Source organism: Erigeron canadensis, chromosome 4 (assembly GCF_010389155.1).
Source record: "Erigeron canadensis isolate Cc75 chromosome 4, C_canadensis_v1, whole genome shotgun sequence".
Classification (NCBI taxonomy): Eukaryota; Viridiplantae; Streptophyta; class Magnoliopsida; order Asterales; family Asteraceae; genus Erigeron; species Erigeron canadensis.
The window spans coordinates 22,381,432-22,397,486 of record NC_057764.1 but is presented as its reverse complement, the minus strand read 5'-3'; the positions used below and the strand labels follow the sequence as shown (position 1 = coordinate 22,397,486).

General features: G+C 30.6%; 1 protein-coding gene across 1 annotated transcript; it reads right to left on the bottom strand.

Moving 5' to 3' along the window:
• Positions 1–13,085: 13,085 nt before the first annotated feature.
• LOC122595472 (30S ribosomal protein 2, chloroplastic) lies at positions 13,086–16,055 on the bottom strand. Its single transcript, XM_043767839.1, has 4 exons — positions 15,640–16,055; positions 13,808–13,909; positions 13,367–13,666; positions 13,086–13,286 (listed from the first exon to the last, which is right to left on the bottom strand). The coding sequence occupies exons 1-4, from the start codon at positions 15,964–15,966 to the stop codon at positions 13,248–13,250; spliced, it is 768 nt and encodes a 255-aa protein (XP_043623774.1). The 5' UTR covers positions 15,967–16,055; the 3' UTR covers positions 13,086–13,247.

Below are 16,055 nucleotides of genomic sequence, written 5' to 3'. Positions count from 1 at the left end.
CTGTTGCTGCAATTTTTCATATGGGTGTCTCTGGATTGAAGCCTGGCATACCAAAAACCTGGGTGCATGAATGTTATTGGCTTGAAACTTGGAAAAAAGTGTACTCATACAAGATAGTTGGAATCAATAGTCAAGACATGTGGGAGAAATCTAGAATTCCAACTACAATAACACCCCCTGTGCATCATACTCCTGTTGGAAGACCAAAGAAAAAGAGGAAGAGATCATTCTTTGAGGAAAGCATGGTTAAGACATCTGCCAGTAACGGTAGGAAACTGAAGACTCTTACTTGCTCACTATGTGGTAATCTGGGCCATAGTTTAAGAGGTTGTAAGGGACAGGGCGGTGGTGGTGCAGGCAGCTCAAGAGTGGGGGCAAGTCTGACTCAACCATCTCAAAGTCAATCAACCCAAGGTCAAGGAGGTGGTGGTGCAGGAAGCTCAAGAGTGCAAGCAAGTCAGACTCAACCATCTCAGAGTCAATCAACCCAAGGTCAAAGAGGTGGTGGTGCAGGCAGCTCAAGTCAGAGTCAACCATCTCAAAGTCAACCAACTGAGGCTCATGCTAATTCCCCCCCTAGATTCACAAAAAGGAAGGCTGCTAGATTATCTCCAGGTCAAGCATTCAGAGCTCCATCCAAGAAGAAAAAGTAAACTAGTAGTACAAGGATGCTAGATTATCTGGCAGTGTGCTTTTGTTAGGATGTGTATGTGCTTTTGTTGTCAATTTAACAAAACTATGATGGTTTGTGTAATATTAGGATGTTTATGTGCTTTTGTTGTCAATTGGCAGTGTGTCAATTTGACAAAATAACTTGGATTTGTGTAATATTAGGATGGATGTTTATGTGTATGCTTCATTAAACAATGTATCATCTATGGATAATGCTTTTGATGTCAATCTGGTTATGCTTTCAATTTATGCAGTGTTGTGATGCATTTCTAATGTCAATATATTTGTAACCATTTTCTTGGTAAATTGACTTTATTTAGTCAAACTCTTAAAAAATGACCATTTTCTGCTACAATATTCCATAAACAAATCTGCTGCTAATAGCCAAACAATTTCTACTTAAATAAACTTCAAAACTACAATTACATCCACAACTTGTACTACATTTTCATAAACTTGATTACTACAATTACATGAACTTTAAAAAATCTTATCCATTGATAAGTAGAATCAACAGCAAAAACACAACAACAATTGACAAAATAAGATACTTCCTTAATCGACTATTTTCTTGACTCTTCATTCTTACTTCATTCTCTAGTGCGTTCTTAGACCTTAAAAGCCCTGGAATAATGTCCATAGATCGATCACACATAACTGGATCATACCACCCAATGAACCTAGTGCAACGCGATTCCCTTTCAGGGCAACAATAAAACTTCCTTCCAGGGTTTCGTGGTGTCCAAAATGTTCGAATCACGGCAATCGAACCACAGCTACAATGGACCATTTTCGTGCGTGCCCTAGATCTTATTTGAAGAACAGGTGAGAGAAAAAGAGTGAGAGAAAGTAAAAGAGAGTGAAAATATGATTTTGGGGTGGTTAGGGTACTAAAGAGGAAAAAAGAAGAAATCTGCCAAAAGTACCCATCACGTGCGGATCACGTGACATGGTTATAAACGTCCGTTTAAGGGTTGGACTAAAAGTGTTGACGTAGCAAACTATTTTGGACGAAAACTGTAATTTATGAAAGGTAGGGATGAAACCTGCAAGTTGTGTACCACGGCAGGGACGATTTCTGTAATTAACTCTATTAAAAATTATAGACCTTGTTGAAAGTTACTCTACGGAAATTGTCTAAATTGCCCCTTATCACAACACACCCTAAAAAATACACCCCACTCTACAAAACATTCACACACATTCCGGCTGCATATACACGTTCCTTGGCCGTCACAAACTACAGCATATCCCGATCTTTAGCATATTCCGATCTACCGTCATTAGAATTCACACACAAATTAGCATATTTCGATCCTGCATCGTGCCGTCATCAATTCTTTCTCCTGATTCCGATCAATCCCTTCTCCTGCCGTCATCTGTTCTTTCTCCTGATTTCGATCTACGACCCTCAGCCGTCATTCGTAAGTTATAAATTTTTGGTTTTCTCGAGATTTATAAATAGATTAGTTATAAATTTTTGGTTTAGGTTCATAGTGAAATTTTTATTAATAATATGGATTTAATTTTTTTCGTATGCTTTTAGATTGGATAATCATTTTTTTGTTTCGTTTAATTTAGATCATGTGGCTGAGAAACGAATATATGAGGACTCAAGGCTGCAATTATCTTCATAATTATACTTGAAAAAAGTGAAGATGTAAGTTACTTATACAATTTTTTGACTTCAATAGGCATATTTTTATTGACATTATTTTCCAAAAAATGGGTAACGAAATGATTCTTTCTATGATCTTTTGGTTTGGGGAAACAAGATATCAAGATAAATGGTAAAGCTTGCAGCAAGATAGGGAGGACATTTAAAGTCTATTGTTTTCTTTGAATTATACATGCATTATATTTGTATAATGAAGCGTCAAGCGTTTATATTTTCCACTTCATATTAAAATCGAAGTTATAATTTATTTTTGTTATAATATCCCACATCAGTTATTCACAGGAAAATGAAAAAATTTGGACAAGTGTATTAATTAAACCCACCCATACTGAGTTGTACAGAAAATACATGTCTTGACCAATTACCCAATTTACTCAATGTCTGATGTGAATCATTGTCTCCGTGAACTATAGTTTTGTTGTTTGTTTATTAGGAGATCCATTCTGAATCGACATGTATTTTTTAAACTATTTTTTATTGCTAATTGCTTTTTTGTTCATGTCTATTTTTTTCTTTTTTCTTTTCTAGGTATAATTTAGACTTTAAAAAGTTGTGTCACTAAAAAGCTAGGATGAGTAGTCAACTATGATTGTGTAGAAATACCAACCAATGTATCTTTTGTGGATACACAATTACCTAAATTGGGGAGGGAATGTTATTGGATCATGGGATGGGCTTGGTTTGTTGCGAGGTTTCACTAATGCAGGCAGTCAGACAAATGTGCATCCACATTTGGGTAGGGGAAAACCCAACCCCTCATTTTTGCGGGGCACCATACAATTCAATTTGTTTAAAGTTAGTACTTATATCAATTTTCATCATCTTGTTTTCAACAGTGTGTACTAATTGGAGCCAGTGTAACTTTACTTAAAATATCAAAATTAGTGAATGTGCAATGATAGCTTTATGTTCTCTTGTTTTTAAAGATATTGAGACAACTTTGTGATTGGAATTATTCTATTACTTAGTAATTCTTATATCAACTACTAAACCAATATAGTCTAATACAAATACATTTTTTCTATTTAAAGAATGGATGTATACCAGCTAACGTGATTATTTATGTAGAAGGCCAAGTTCCATATTTAACAATCAAACATGGTACATCTATGTGTCATCTTTTAATATTTTGATATCTATATATTAAGCCAATGGTACTTTGTCAAGGTTTTGTAAAATCAACTGAGGATCTAAAATAAATCTATTTTTTACTAATTGCTACAAGCTTGATTCACATAAGATTTTTAGGTTTGGAGTTCAAATTCACACTATGAGTCATGTTTAGTGTTGTAAAATGTCATATTCATTTCTGGCCTAATGTTGCAGCTAAAATGGCTTAGTGTTGGTGAAGACTGCGTAGTGTATTTGATGGTCTTTGCAGGAAGTTCTGGTGGAGGGGCAGTCAAGTTGAATCATGATTACCGTGACATTGCATTAAATTGGACAGGTGGGCTGCATCATGCTAAAAAATACGAGTCTTATGGTTTCTGCTATGTTTATGATATCATGGTTTCAATCTCTGAACTTATGTTATCAAACTCGTAAGGTTCTTTTTGTTAATATCTTGCTATCCCGTCCCTTACTTCTCAGTTATATTTAAACTCTAATAAAGGGTCAGAAAATTTAAACTCTTAGGAATGTTAAATGATGTGAATAAAAATGATGGATCTATGCTTGATATAAATTATTTTCCTCAGCTTTGCAGCTGCTCTGTTTCTATTATATTTGTCTTCTCTCTCATGTACAATAACACTGAATTTATTATATGTATATGTGTGTATATATATGTCGTAGGTATCTGTGTGTGCTCATAATTATGAATTTAAAGCATTAACATAAACTGTTTTCGGTAATCGTGATAGGAGAAGTCCTGTCCATGGTTTCTGCTGCAACACGCGGGTACCATGCTAGTATAACTAAGAGAGGATAGGTTTTTTCATATGTGACACTTCTTTTTGCAGGCCAACTAGACTTTTTTCTTAGGTGTCATGATCTGATAATTTTAATGTTTTTTTTAGATATATTGACATTTAAATTTATGTTTTTTAATGCTCATGTGACACTTCATTTGTCATGTCATCATTTGCCTACGTGGACATTTGTTTTTTTAAAATCAATTTTAAATCGCAAATAAAAAAGTCAAATACAAGATTGGAACTGATGACCTCTAACTTTCAATAATATACACAAACCACTTAATCTAACTTAATATTTGTTTATATTTTGCAAACTACGGTAGATATTCATTGAATATTAAAACTAATTAAAATACATTGATAATATATTGTCGATCTTTGTAACTTATCTCTTTCTATTTTCCTTTGCATTTAATCATCTTTATACGTGGAATATAATTTAATTTAATATAATATAAAACTAGATTATATTGATAATTACATCTAATATTTTACTAACCAGTTATATTATCAATGTTAAATTAGATATTTACTTTATCAATTTCACACATACATTTTTGATATTTTAATCTATATTTGTAACTTATCTCTATATAACTAAAATTTCGTATTTTGATAATATATAGGCGCAAAGATGTTTATATATGTTTTAGACCGCGTCTTTTTATTAATTCAATGATAATTATCATTGTTTTTAGTGAGATTGTTTATATTATTTTATTTAATATATATAGATCATAGAAAAAGAGTTTTATGATTTATAATATTTACGTTTCATTAGTCGTGCTTTAACATATTTGATACTCCTTCCGTCCTATTAAAAGTGACTTAGTTTGAATTTTTTAGTCTTTATTTATAAATTTTGACCCTAAATATATATATATATATTGTTATATAAAACTTGATGAAAGTTATACCATTGAAAACAGGTTTAAAACACAATCAATTTATATAACATTTATCAAGTATTATATATAATTATAAATTATAATTTTTTTATTTGCATCAGTGGTAAATTGACTATTTTTTATATTATCATAAACTATGAATAATAATGTAATTATCAGTTAATTTTAGTTTTCGTTCTCAGTCAGTCTCAAACAACGTGCAGGTTTAATCGAGTATTTGATAAATTTAAACTTTCTTAAAGTATAAAAATATATATATTTAATGGACTAGAAATTATATATATTAATGGCTACCACAACTAAGAGAAAAAAATATAGTTGTAGGATGATCTTAGCCATTGAAATAGATCAAGAAATAAATCTTAACCATCTAAATTAAAAGTCAAAATTCACTATTTTATATATGGCCACTTTTTAATGTTTGACTACTTATATAATTATGATAATTACTTTGTGCTATTTAACTAAACTTCCAAAACGCTTTACAGATTCCAATCCATTGCTACAAACTACGGATGTGAATATTTTTTTTTCCATTAATTTAATACAATTTTACTTTTAAAAGTAAAACTTTTAAGCTTATGCATGTAAGGGGAACATGGAAATCCATGTTGTATATAAATTGATACTCATATATACAATATTTATTTTATTTTCAACTTAATATGTGACTTAAAAAATAAATATAAAATTAAAAATATCGTAAGGTGTCACAATTAAGATAAGCTTTATTTTGAGCAAAGAGTTAACAAATAAGTAATAAAATTCTCAATTAGAAAAATCCTTAATAACTATATCATCGACGTGGTTATGGCTTAATATCAAAAATTGATTTGAAAATCTCAACCCAAACCTGTCAATCCGTCAACCTAAACTTAACCACAAACAAAAAAAAATAATCAGGTTAGCGGGCGAATTAAATGGTTTGGTGGGTTGATTTTAGGTGACATGATTGGTGGTTGACGGATTAGTTTTAAGTAAAATGGGTTATGGGTTGTCTGATCAAATAAGTTTGTAGATCCACCTATTAAAATTTTTTATTTAAATTTAAAATATTTTAGGTAGGTGGGTTGAGCTATTAACCCAAAATGTGAACCCGACCCCCTGACCCTAAAATATCAACTTGTCGGTTATCGAGTCGAGATTTCACAACCTTATTTAGTAAGGTCTATATTGAAAATCTTAATATATAGCCGACTCCATATATGTTATACCAAAAAAAGTAGAAGGTTTGTTATCTTAACATTATGACGGATTTCATATAAGATATGTATTTCATATACTATAAGACGTAAATTTTGTAGTGAGTGATACATGTATTGTATAAGTTTATTTGGTAACCTGGTTATCGACCGGGTATAATCTAGAATATACATATGGCCCATGCTACAAAGAGAAAAAAATAAATTCAAGTTTTGATCTACGCCATTTAAAATAATACACAAAACAATCCGAGCCCTTGAAATTAAAGTCAAACTTTGTTAAAAATGTTAACTTTTTAATGTTATATATATACACTTTTTTAATTATGTCATGTTTTTATTATTTTCAATTTAAATATTTTATGTAGCTAATGAAATTAAAATGGTGATAGACTTGAAACCAGGAAAAAGGAAAGAATTTAAGAAAGCGCTCACATCTAAAAATCTTTATATCAAGTGCGGATAAGTATTGTTGTGTGGGATTTTCGATCGAAATATATAGAAAGAAAGAAAGGCTTCATAAAATGAGGTTTTAAATTTGTAATTTTAAATTAAAAGTAAATATATTTCAAGTGAGTGCAATGCGGCATTGGTGATGGGTGACAACAGTGGTGTCGTGACGGATGACAGCAGTTTTAGGCATGAGCAGGGGTCAAAACCCAGCCAAAGCCGTGCAAACCCGACACCTGACAATGCAATAAAATTTAATTTGTCATGATCTTATACGTATGTGTTTAAAATAATTGTTATTAAACTAATACTAATAACATACGTGCCCATCTAAGTTTCGATATTTTTTATAATACTATTTATGTCTTTTATTTGTATAGGGGTGTCAATAAGGCCGGGTTCAGGTTGACGAGTTGAAAATACCCAGCTTGATAACTTTTGGGTAGAAAAACTAACCCTAACCTACTAACCAGATAACCCGAAACTAACTCACCAAGCTAACTTAATCAGGCTGGCAGGATAGTGGACGGGTTTAGGGTTGAAAGGTTTAACGTTGCTTGCTAAAAAAAGTTAGATATTTAGACTTTTGTCAATTTATTTATCTTTGTATGTAAAGTTCAACATGTACTGTTTCTAACCCGGTCAACGACCGGGTATTGATCTAGTTATTTTTTGGTTAAAGCATTGTTCATATATTTGTTATATTTTTTTTAACACTATTCATATGTTTTTTTCTAATTGTTTTTGTAATAGTCGACAGAGTTGTAATTATTTGAAAACTAAATTTTTCGTGAAAACTAAAAACTAGACAAAACACAGTGTGAGCTAAATTTAACTGTGTTTGTGTTAAGTTCATATCACAGTGTGTTTGAACAATATTCTGATTTTTACGTACTATCAAAAACACACTGTGATTTATAACTTAACACAATGTGTCTTTAGATTACATAATAAAAACACAATTAAAACACATTGTGTTAAATTCCGATCACAGTATGTTTTGGTCAATTTTTTAGTTTTCACAAAAAAAAAAAAAAATTTGTTTTCAATTGAACATTTCACATAGCTGACAATCTAATCTAATATTTTGTGAGCACAAAGTCCTTGATACAAACTCGGGGATCCCATAGCTACAAACCGTTGAGTGAGTTGTGAAGTTATGGATAGACAGACGATTGTGTACAGTTTGGGTTTCCGGTTATCAACCTTTTGCAACAAATAAGTAACTAGATTAATACCCGGTCGGTGACCGGGTTATCTAAAAATTATATAATACATATATCACACATCCCGAAAAATATAGTTTTATAGCATATCAAAATGGAGTTTGTTATGAAATCGGACATAATATTAAGATATCGAATCTTGCACATTTTTTTGTATAACATATATAGAGTAGGTTTTATATATCATCGACATTACCCGAAATTCGACTTCAAAGTGACCCAGAAAAACTGGGTTAGGGTTGTAAAGTTTCGACCCGGTAACCTGCCAATTTGATTTTTCTTATTGTCGGGTCGGGTTGAACTTTTGGGTAAATAGGTTAACCCGTCAACCCAAAAATATTTTAAATTCATATAAAAAAATCTTAGTGGAACGATCCACTAACTCAATTGATCTGACAACCCACAACCAATTTACGTGAAATCAGTCCACCAACCATGAATCATATCACCTGAAATCAACCCACCATACCATTTAACCCACAAATTTGAATATTTCTGGTTGGTGGTAGGATTTGGGTTGACGAGTTAGTAGGTTTTGGTGGAGCTCTTCAAGTTGATTGTGACGTTAGGCCGGGTTGGGGTTGGGTATTTTCAACCCGTCAACCCGTACTTATTAATCTGAACCCGATAAAATTATAGTTTATGAGTAGTAGTAGTAGCCTGATATGGTGTTCTATGTATATATGTATATATTTTATTTTTATTTTTATTTTTTAAGTTGTAGATTATGTTTATAATTAAGTGATAAACAAACATTTAATTACATTACAGGTTTTAGGTAAAATAAAACAAATATTAAAGTAAAACAAATCTTTTATCATACTAAAGCACACTTCTAATAACTTATTAGCCAATCATAACTCTTAACTTTTATAAATTTTAATTTTGACTTTCATTGACTTTTTTTATATAAATAAATATTAAAATCTTTATATATAATAAAGAAAAATTGTCTTCTAAAACTATTTTTAAAAAAAATATTATCTGGCATGTCTATAGTTTTTTTACCAAAAACTTTAATTTATTTATGATGTCATATTTATTATTCAACATTTTAAAAGATAAATAGTCCGTTAAATGCTTATTTTAAATTTCTATTTTAAAGATGTCTTTTTATGCTTTATTAATGCAATAAGTACTTATATATAAAAATTATGTTAGTTAATTTAGTATATTCAAACCAAACTATAACATATCAATAACAAAAAATACATATATTTATCTTTATATCGTTATAATTTTTAGTTTTAATTAAAATACTCGGGTTGAACCCGGATTTATTAGCTAGTATTATTATAAAAAATAATGTCGACAACCTACATATCTATTATTTAATTATTATTTTTTCTGATTACCTATATCTATATCTATATATTAAATATTGATAAGTATTATTTTTATATAAATAATATAATAGATTAGTATGGTCTACCTAGATAAATATAAGAAGATACACATGAATTATTAATAATTTATTATTTTATTATATTTAATAATAGAGTTAATTACTGAAATGGTACCTCACGTTTGCACCATATTACTGGTTTCATACCTTTCCTTTCGAAATTACGCTGATCATACCCAACGTATGGAAATCTCCACTCGGACCATACTGGAGGCTAACGCCGTCAGCTGGCCGTTAAAACCTCCCCCGCGTGACTTGGACGTGAGGGGTAAATATGTAATATCTCATTTCCTAATTACTGAAATGGTACCTAATGTTTAGTTATTAATTTATTAATTTATTTTATTTTTTTAAATTTGTTTTATTTTTCTTTTATAAAAATTCTCCAAAACTTGTTACAATTTAATGAAAATAGTCAGAATACACTTATAATCCACTTAAAAATAATATCAAATAGCTATTTCATAACAAAATATAAGTTTTAAAGTTCACGAATAACCAAAAATAGCAATAAAGTGTAATAAAACAATTTTAAAAAAATTTGCGAGGAAATTTTTTTTTTTTGAAAAATTTCTGGAATTTTTTTTTTTTTAAAGTTCCAGAATTTTGTCATTGCGGTATTTCCAGAATTTTTTCAAATTTAAAACTGTTTTATTACACTTTATTGCTATTTTTTGTTATTCGTGAACTTTAAAACTTATATTTTGTTATGAAATAGCTATTTGGTATTATTTTTGAGTGGATTATAAGGTCGCGTTTGGTTCACAGAATTTGATGGAATCTGATGGAATTGGAATTGAATTCCATTCCTTAGTTTGTTTGGTTGGTTAAAGATGGAGGAATCACATTCCGTTGGAATGTTAACATTTCCTCATTTGATGGAATCTCTATTCCTTGGGGATGGGGGAAGGAATCTCATTCCGTCCCTCACTTGCATCTTCAAAAAATCAAAAACATTCCGTCAAATTTCATTCCTTCAGATTCCAATTCCTTTGAAAGATTCCATTCCTTCCAAAAACATTCCGCAAACCAACCGCGCCTTAAGTGTATTCTGACTATTTTCATTAAATTGTAACAAGTTTTGGAGACTTTTTATAAAAGAAAAATAAAACAAATTAAAAAAAATAAATAAATTAATAACTAAACATTAGGTACCATTTAAGTAATTAAGAAACATATAGGAATGAAACCAGCAACATCGTGCAAACGTTTGGTACCATTTCAGTAATTAGGAAACGCGATATTACATACCCCTCATGTGCAAGTCACGTGGGGGAGGTTTTAACGGCCAGCTGACGGCGTTAGCCTCCAGTATGGTCCGAGTGGAGATTTGCATACGTTAGGTATGATCAGCGTAATTTCGAAAGGAAAGGTATGAAACCAGTAATATGACGCAAACGTGAGGTACCATTTCAGTAATTAACTCTTAATAATATATAAGTGAATTAGATTAACGAATAAATATTATCCTACATAAAAGGCGATAACCATACTTACTTTAGACATGTTTACAAATTTAGGAATTGTATTGTGATTTCTTTATTGACAGGTTAACGGTATTATTTTGATGGGACATCATTACTACGTTTAATATAAAGGAGTTCATATATTAATTTTGTATTGACATATAGAAGTGTTGTTTAGCTTATGAACTAGATTTTAGACCCGTGTTCAATATTGGACACGGGACTTACGATATTATTAATATTAGATCTTCATACATTTAACAATTGAAGTCATAAAAGTTTACAATTTTGAAAATATATATGATTCTAAGTGTTATACTTTGCAAGTTGTAATACAATAATTACATGAGACATATTGATGGATTTGTTTGTCATAGTCATTCTACAAGGCAAATGTTACAATATTTTCTATATTATAATTTTTTTTAAACCAGTTATATTCATAATGTAATATTAAACATACTTATGAAAAATTAGAGAAAAATCGAGAGTTGTGATTGGTCAATAAACAAACTAATTAAATGATGAAAGATTATAAAAAATATTCTCAAGTTGATGGGACTAAATATTATAAAAAGTATAATTTAAGTATTTAGGGCTAAAAAATATAAATTATTGATGGAAAACAAAAAAGTGTAAATTAGTGAGACTTTTGCTACAAAAAATAATAATGATTATTAGGATTATGATGACATAAGCGAGAATCAATTTGACAAAATTGAGCGATGTGATTGGTCAATAAATCATTAGTTCAACTGTTTTAGGCTCGTGTCTAACACACGGAGCTTACGATTTTATCAATATTATATGTTTTTATTATAATTTAGAACATAATATACTATTTTGAATAAAAATTGATCGATATATCAACACTTTGAGTTTTATATTAAAATATTTTTTTCAAATATATTCATCGAAGTTATCTTAAAATGCTAATATATATATTTACATCAAATTAATTAATTAATTTTATGTTTATATGATAAAACATACTATTGGATATATATTTTTTATTATTCAATTGGATATATACAGAGATTGTTTTATTGGATAAATATTAACTATTATTTTATTAGATATATACTAATAATTATTATTTATTTAATATATTAAAATTATTGGGTAAAAAGTGTAAATTTGTGATGGAAAACAAAAAATATAAATTAAAGTCAAAATTGAAAACAATGGTCAACTTTAAAAAATCGAGAGCTGTGATTGGTCGATAATTTATTAGAGCAACTGTGTTTTAGTATAATAAAAGATGAATAAAAGTTAATGCATAGAATTAAATAGAATAAATTAGTTTCCATATCTAACTATTTAGTTTCAATGGCCAAGATTAATTTAACTTTGAATCAAAATGGTTAAGATTTAAAGTTGTTTTTATTTTTTTCTCTTAGCTCTACCACAATATATATATATATATATAATATGAATGTAAAACTACCTTACATTCTTCATATTGTTTGTTGTAAAATTCTTCATTTTTTTGTTCAAAAATATGTTTCATTCGAATGAGAAGGATATGGTGCTTTTATAGTGTAAAATTATTTATATAACTTAATGGGAATTAATTACATAATTATCATTAATTATATTTTTTTATTAGATAGCTAATTGACAACCAATATATTTAGGTTGCCTTCATCTGTGTATACGAGTTTTTGCAATTCTATTTGTAAGCCAAAATATAATTTCCATATTTAAGTAAAATATGAATTTGACTTTTACGTTTCTATGAATTTACGGACTATGTAGCATGCATATGTAGTGATTGTATGTATTTAACTTAACCATGTTTCTATACTTACAAAACATTGATTTGACTTTTTATTTCAATGGCTTAAATTAATTACCTTTATATTTTCAATGATCAAGATTTAATCTTTAAATTAATTTTTTCTCTTTACTATGGTAGCCATATATATATATATAATTACATCTTCAATTTTCTTAGACTTGAACAATCTTATACAAAATTTTTAGCTGGGAGTTGGATTGTTCTTAATCAAGAGCAAAAACAAATACGGTATGTTTTAGCATATACTACTAACACCCTCCAGCTATAGATTTCTTCAGTCAAATACATTGCCTATCAGCACGTCCCAAATAACTTCCAACACAACAATTAACATACATGAAATGAGCGAAACAAGACAGAATACAAAAAATAATGGACAATTTCTGATATCTAGACTATGATATAAAAGCAGCTCATATTACAAATACCCACTAAAATCCCGAAGATTTTACCATTTCAAAGTGGCACATATTGATGCGATAATATAACAAAACTACAAGTTGAAAAGCTCTTTGTTGGTACACTAAGCTTTATTTACACGGATCTTCTGTCCATCAAGTACCTGCGATAACAAATATTTCAATCATTATACACTCATGGCTTTGAAAGTGCGATGAAATAATGAAGGATTTACAAACTTACAGCATCGTTAAAGGATGAAATGGCAGCTTCTACTTCCTCTTCTGAAGAGAATGAAACAAACCCAAATCCACTTGATTTTGAAGTCCCGGGAACTCGAGATACTTTGGCGCCGAGAACATTTCCCTTGTCTGCAAAAAAGCTTTTAAGTGACTCTGATGTAACTGTTTTTGCCAGATTTCCTACATAAAGTTTGTACGGGCTGTCAACAAATGGGGTTTCATCTGATTGTACAACTGTAGAGGTGACTCCATTCAAAGGCTTCTCGGTGACATTTACTTTAATTTTACGCCCTCCGATTTCCTGCCCATAAAAAACAAATTACACACGTTGACATACTTACACTATTTACCAAACATCTAACATTTCAATCATATGGACTAGAATAAACAGGCAATGAAAAATGTGTATGGGAAAAGGGAACAATAACAAAGATGGCCTCACCGTGCCATTTAGCTTTTCAATGGCAACATTTGCATCATCAACAGTCTTCATTGTGACAAAACCGAATCTTCGACTCCTTCCTGACCATTTATCATACATTACCTACACAATTAAATCATACAAAGGTTTTCAAATAACGCTTGATGTTATAGAAAACAAGTGTTTCCGGAAGAAAAACAAGGGCATGGTAGTAATTCGGCAGATTGACTGCAATCTAAACTTAAAAAATAGCATGGAACTTAGTAAGAAATCACCAGATCTTAGAAAAAAATGCATGCTAACTGTCCTTCACTGATTACCTCAGTGGCTTACCTCAGTGGTTGGACACCCAGCGTTTGTCCGTGAGGTCTCAGGTTCGATACTCTCGGACGTGAGATTTACAGGCTTTAGGTTTCATGGGCCTTCGTGGAGCATTTACCGGGTGGGGCAGGCAGGGGGAGGGAAACGGGTCTTAGGTCCACGGTAACCGTCCGGATACCCGTGGCCCGGCCCTTGCTGTTCTAAAAAAAAAAAATGCATGCTAACTTTATTTATCTACTAGTTCTCTGTTAACTGTCAGTTACTTTGACTACAAATGTTTAACAAATTACATAACTTTCTAAATGAATATAAAACATATTTCAACTTTTAGGCAAATACATGTCAAACTTTTAAAGTGAATAATAGGAAGCAGAATAGGTAAAATGGAGTGTCTACTAGTTTTACTACATGTTTAATGAATCACGATGGAGACCTTGCAATGGTGGAATGTCAGCTTGGCATTCAAGTAACTCATGACTTCACCCAATCTAGTCATAAACTAATCCTTCGTACAACAATGAATTATCTAACTATGATCTTTGAAGTCACAATAATCAATTTAAAGTCGCACATCCACAAATCCTCTTTTTATTTAACGACAAAATCTTACAACTTATAATTACCTGTTATCTACGCCAATTAATGGTCTCAAGTGAGACTTGAACGGACATACGGTTGATGCCTAATGGGTCACAACTCACAAGAAATACCAAATAACCTCTTAATAATTGGACTGGCATATGAAACTGCTTCAACTTTAAAAGTAAAATTTTGGGCATTCCTGGTGCACCAACATTGAGCTCTTGAGTTTACATATGAAAAAAGTAGACTTTCCCCTTTCTTCGTCTTTTGGGAGCACAAAAGGTTTCCCCTTCTCTACGTTAGTGACCCTGGTAGCATAGTGCAAAGTATCCTTATAGGGTGTTTGGGGATTGGGATTGCTTATTTTTCTGCTTATTGCTTCTTCTGTTTTTAACAATAAGCAATAACAAACACTCCCTGAAAAAATGCTTATTGCTTATTTTATAAGAAATAAACACTTTTAGTTCGCAGGTAGCCAGGTAGGCACCTGCTTATTTTTTCTAACAGAAAAGCGATTGTAAATAAGTAATCCCAAACTCCTAAATTTTGCAAGTGTTGGTGTCTTGGTAATATGCAACATTTACCAAAATACGAGACGACCCATTTCGGCTATTTAACCCGGTGAACACTTAATGACCACATTAGCACTTATAAACCCAACTCTCTTTGAACAATTACATCCATGATAAAGTTCTTAACTTTAATCTACAATCCAAACAAATAGAGCAATCTAACTTTATATATTAAGTTAAACAATCCTAAAATTCATAAATCTTATACTATAACTTCTAATAAAATTCCAATACATTTTCTTAAATTATCTTGATTCTCCTATTAAACTAATTAGCCTCAAAAGTCAAAATCCATATACTTAAAAAAACATTCTTCTACATTGAACTATAATCACTAACAAAATAAATAAATAAAAAAGACATAAAAGAAACAAATACCTCAACTTTCTCAATGGAACCATGTTCTTGAAAAATCTTTTCAAGTTCATCATTGTTTGTAGTGCGAGGGATATTACCAACATACAATCTCCTTGCAGCTTCAGAAGTGGGGTCCACAGCAACTACTGTTTCCTCAGCAACACAGAACAATCTTGAATTGGTGGGTTTTCTTGGATTTGAAATGAAACATTTTAGTGAAGAAAGATTTATGTTGGTGGTGGTTGAAGAAATTGGTAAATGTTGGGTTTTGAAGGATTTAGAAGAAGTTTGGTGTTGGTGATGGATGTAAGTTGTGGATGATATTAAGGATGATGAAATTGTGGCCATTTTTTAAGAACCCTATTGAGTGAGTGCCTGTTTTTTCAAGGTGAGATGAAGATAGTGAGAATGGCAGAGCAGAGGGGTTTATCCAGAAA